This window comes from Penaeus monodon, chromosome 30, assembly GCF_015228065.2.
Source record: "Penaeus monodon isolate SGIC_2016 chromosome 30, NSTDA_Pmon_1, whole genome shotgun sequence".
NCBI classification, from domain to species: Eukaryota; Metazoa; Arthropoda; class Malacostraca; order Decapoda; family Penaeidae; genus Penaeus; species Penaeus monodon.
The window spans coordinates 15,030,728-15,032,070 of record NC_051415.1 but is presented as its reverse complement, the minus strand read 5'-3'; the positions used below and the strand labels follow the sequence as shown (position 1 = coordinate 15,032,070).

The window sequence follows — 1,343 nt, the reverse complement described above, 5'->3', positions numbered from 1 at the left end:
TTTAAAATTAATATTATATATATTTTTAATTTTTATAAAAAATACAAAGGGGCCCTATAAAGATAAAGATCAAAAAGATAAATTTTTTCAATGCGTAAAAAACATATTCATAAATTTTGATTAAATTTTTTGTGTGTCATCCTATGTAATTGTATGAATGGGGTTTTTGTTGTACACGTTTAAGTGCTAAAGCCCCAAGCTGCCCCAGCTGAGGTGTATAACTCATCTTAAAGCTGGGGAGCCTTGATAAGGATGAGTTTTGACAGAGAAACCCCTAAGACTAAAAGGCTATTCCCCACTTCAATGTCTGCAAGTTATATACGAAGGGGAAGCTAATAATTAGTTCTTTTTGGCATCATTTTTTTGTTATAGCCCTTTTTAGTTATACCACCCACAATCCCAAACCCCCCCTCCTGTGTCTGGGGGGTTTTTTTCCCTTGAATCCCTTCCAAGCCCAAAGACAGCTGCAATCACCATCCAATGCCCTGCCCCCATCCCATGGACCTCCTCCTCTCTCTTTATACAGCCTCCTCTGGCTATGGCTGAGCTACTCATGACATGTTTTTCTTTTTGTATTTTATTTATTTATATTAATATATAATTCATTACTGTATAGGTAAAAATGATTATATGTCTTATTACAATATTTATATTTTCTCTACATGTCCTTAAGTTTACTGCTATAAAAATGGTAACACCTTCAATTTTAATAATAACTATGCTGTAACTATTGGAGACAAACTTTTTCTAGTGTATAAAATGCAGCTCTAAATATCAAAGCAGAAACTTTAACTTGTGGCTGGGGATGATGTGAGTTGAGGAACTGTGGTCTTTGGTGGTTGAGGAGGTTATATATGTGTAGAAAAAAATTAATACTATGATACTATTATCCCAGTCAAAACTACAATCACTTAAAATACATCAACCAATCTACATTAGAATACTAATGTACTGACAAGCACATAATTAATATATCCATAGCTTCCAAAAATCAAAATCAAAAGCAGACTACAGGCACTGACGTCAACTCTGTGCATTAAAAAACCTTAATAATGTAATAGTTACACCCGGTACCTCCGAAGAGATACATATGATCGTTGTGAACCGCTGCACAGGACCCTGAGAGCTGCTGGGGAATATCACCTCGGCTTAGTTTTCGTTTCCTGCAATCAATATGAAAATCTTAAATATTGATAGCTAGAAGAGGTAATGGTCAGATATTCATGGTAATGCAGAGATTTAAATGAATATTTGCATAAAAGTAACCAAACATGTTTTCATCAATTAATCAATCTACCCATTAAGGCATCTATAAAACCAACATGAATATAATTCTTTATGTC

The 1,343-nt window shown here is 34.0% G+C and overlaps 1 protein-coding gene across 1 annotated transcript in view; it reads right to left on the bottom strand.

Moving 5' to 3' along the window:
* LOC119592546 (kelch domain-containing protein 2-like) overlaps positions 1-1,343 on the bottom strand; it is a gene marked incomplete in the record, with an annotated part of 55,639 nt that overhangs the window by 7,168 nt on the left and 47,128 nt on the right. Inside the window, 1 exon segment of the mRNA XM_037941412.1 lies at positions 1,066-1,163. Within this exon segment, the coding sequence (XP_037797340.1) occupies positions 1,066-1,163 (98 nt within the window).